General features: G+C 51.8%; 1 protein-coding gene across 1 annotated transcript; it reads right to left on the reverse strand.

The window, feature by feature from the left end:
* Window positions 1–399: 399 nt before the first annotated feature.
* On the reverse strand, window positions 400–1,341 carry LOC136990974 (olfactory receptor 52Z1P-like; the record flags this gene model as incomplete). Its single annotated transcript, XM_067289446.1, has 1 exon — window positions 400–1,341. A coding segment is annotated over one exon (942 nt), but the record flags the coding sequence as incomplete, so codon positions are not given.
* Window positions 1,342–2,061: the final 720 nt, after the last annotated feature.

Here is a 2,061-nt window from a genome sequence, read left to right on the forward strand (position 1 = left end):
TGCTTTTTGCCAAGTCCATCTGGATCAGCTGTAGTTCCCACCTCTAACTCGCTTTCCCTGCAGTTGGAGACAGCGTGCTCTGGAGATGTGCACTGTGCTGCCAAGACTGCCCAGGCAGCAGCTTTCCAAGCCCAGGCAACATCCCAGCGCTACTGATGGCAGCAGAGCACACCTGCAGCAGGCAGTGGTTCCAGGCACAAGTGTCTTACCAGGGCACAGATGGTCCAGCAATTCCCTGGGTACAAGCACGTCACAGGCCTTCATGGAGACCTGGAGACCCTCGGAAATGCTGCACCCCAGCTTTGCCACTAAACCCTTTTGCAGGAACAGCGTCTCTCTGCCTCGAACAAATGCACAAGCTCTGAGCATGGCTCAGAAACACCAGCCCCAATAAACAGCTCAGTTTCTCCGGTTTCCCATCCAAGACAACATGGACATTACTGTCTCACGAATCTGCTTGTTGTTCACTCCATAAATGATGGGATTTAGCATGGGGGGAACCACTACGTAGAGACAGGCCAGCAGGATGTGGATGTGGTGGGGGATGCTGTGGCCACCAAAGCGGTGCGTGAAAAAGGAGAAGAACGCCGGCGTGTAGAACAGGAAGATGATGCAGAGGTGGGAGCCGCAGGTGCTCATAGCTTTGCGACGGGCACCTGCAGAGGGCAGCTGGAAGACAGCCCTGAGAATCAGTCCATAAGACACAGCAATGAACACTACATCTATCCCTGCCGAAAGCAGGACAACTGTTAAACCATACACAACATTGACTTTTATGCTTGTGCAGGCCAGTCTGGCTACAGCCATATGCTCACAGTACGAATGAGCGATAACGCGGTTTCTGCAGTAAGACAGCCTTAGAAGCAGCTGAAAAATTGGGAGCACAATGCAGAGGCTTCTGACAACAGCTGCCAGCTCTATTCTCCATATGACTGAGTGGGTCAATAAAGTCACATATCTCAGGGGGTTGCAGATGGCAACATACCGATCAAAGGCCATGGCCACCAGAATTGCTGACTCTGCAACAAAAATAAAATGAATGAGAAATGCCTGAGCGATGCATGCACCAAGAGAGATATCCCTCACTCTGAACCAGAAAATAGCTAACATCCTGGGCACTGTAGTGGTAGATAAGAGCAAGTCTGCTAGTGTTAATGCAGAAAGGAAAAGGTACATAGGCTTGTGGAGGCTTTGTTCTCTCACTATGGTAAATAGCAAGACTAAGTTGCCTAGAAGGGCAAAAATATACATGGAGAAGAAGGGGAGAGAAATCCAGAGGTGAAACTTCTCCAGGCCTGGGATGCCAACAAGGAGGAATGTTCCTGGCCGGAAGGCTGTGTGATTGACGTCTGCCATAGGGGTCTTTGATCTTCTACTTAGAAACACCTGAAAAATAAAGGACAGCACAAGAGAAAGCATAAATGCCAGCAGAGCTCAGCAGCATTGCCAGCTGGGGAAATCCTGTCTCCGCTGAAGTCAATGCAAGTTTTAGCATTCATACCAGAAACTGCGTCACACTACAAAACATGAGGAGAGAGTGTGCAGAGCTGCACCCTGCACTGAGATCGCATGGCAACTTTTCTGCCCCTCGGTCTGCATTTTGAGGAGGCATGAGGAAGCTGAAAGCTGCTGAGCTAGTCACTGGTTTGTGGGGAGAAAAACAAAAACCTAAGGCCGAGGTAACAGCAGACGCTGCTGGGCTCCATGTGAAGCCCACTGCTCTGGGAAGGGAAGAGACGCAGCAACATCCACTTGGATTAGGCAAGAGGAAAAGTGGGAGGAAATTCAGAGAAAGCCCAGCTAGCAAGGTGGACACTCACCAGTGCAGCAAAAGAAGGTCAAGGCAGCAAACACAAATTGAAAGGGGCGATTTACATTCAGCCCTAGGCAGAGGCTGCTTCTGGGTGCAGGCCACCCCGCGCCCACGGAGCAGAGGTCGTTCCCCCGTTCGAGCCAGGCTGGCGAAAAACGGCAGCTCCTGCCGCTCGCGAGGGCAAGGCTGGGCTGCCGAGCTGGGAGCTGCACAACGGGCTTCTGCAGCACAGCCCTGGCTGTGATGAC

This window comes from Apteryx mantelli, chromosome 1 (assembly GCF_036417845.1).
Source record: "Apteryx mantelli isolate bAptMan1 chromosome 1, bAptMan1.hap1, whole genome shotgun sequence".
NCBI classification, from domain to species: Eukaryota; Metazoa; Chordata; class Aves; order Apterygiformes; family Apterygidae; genus Apteryx; species Apteryx mantelli.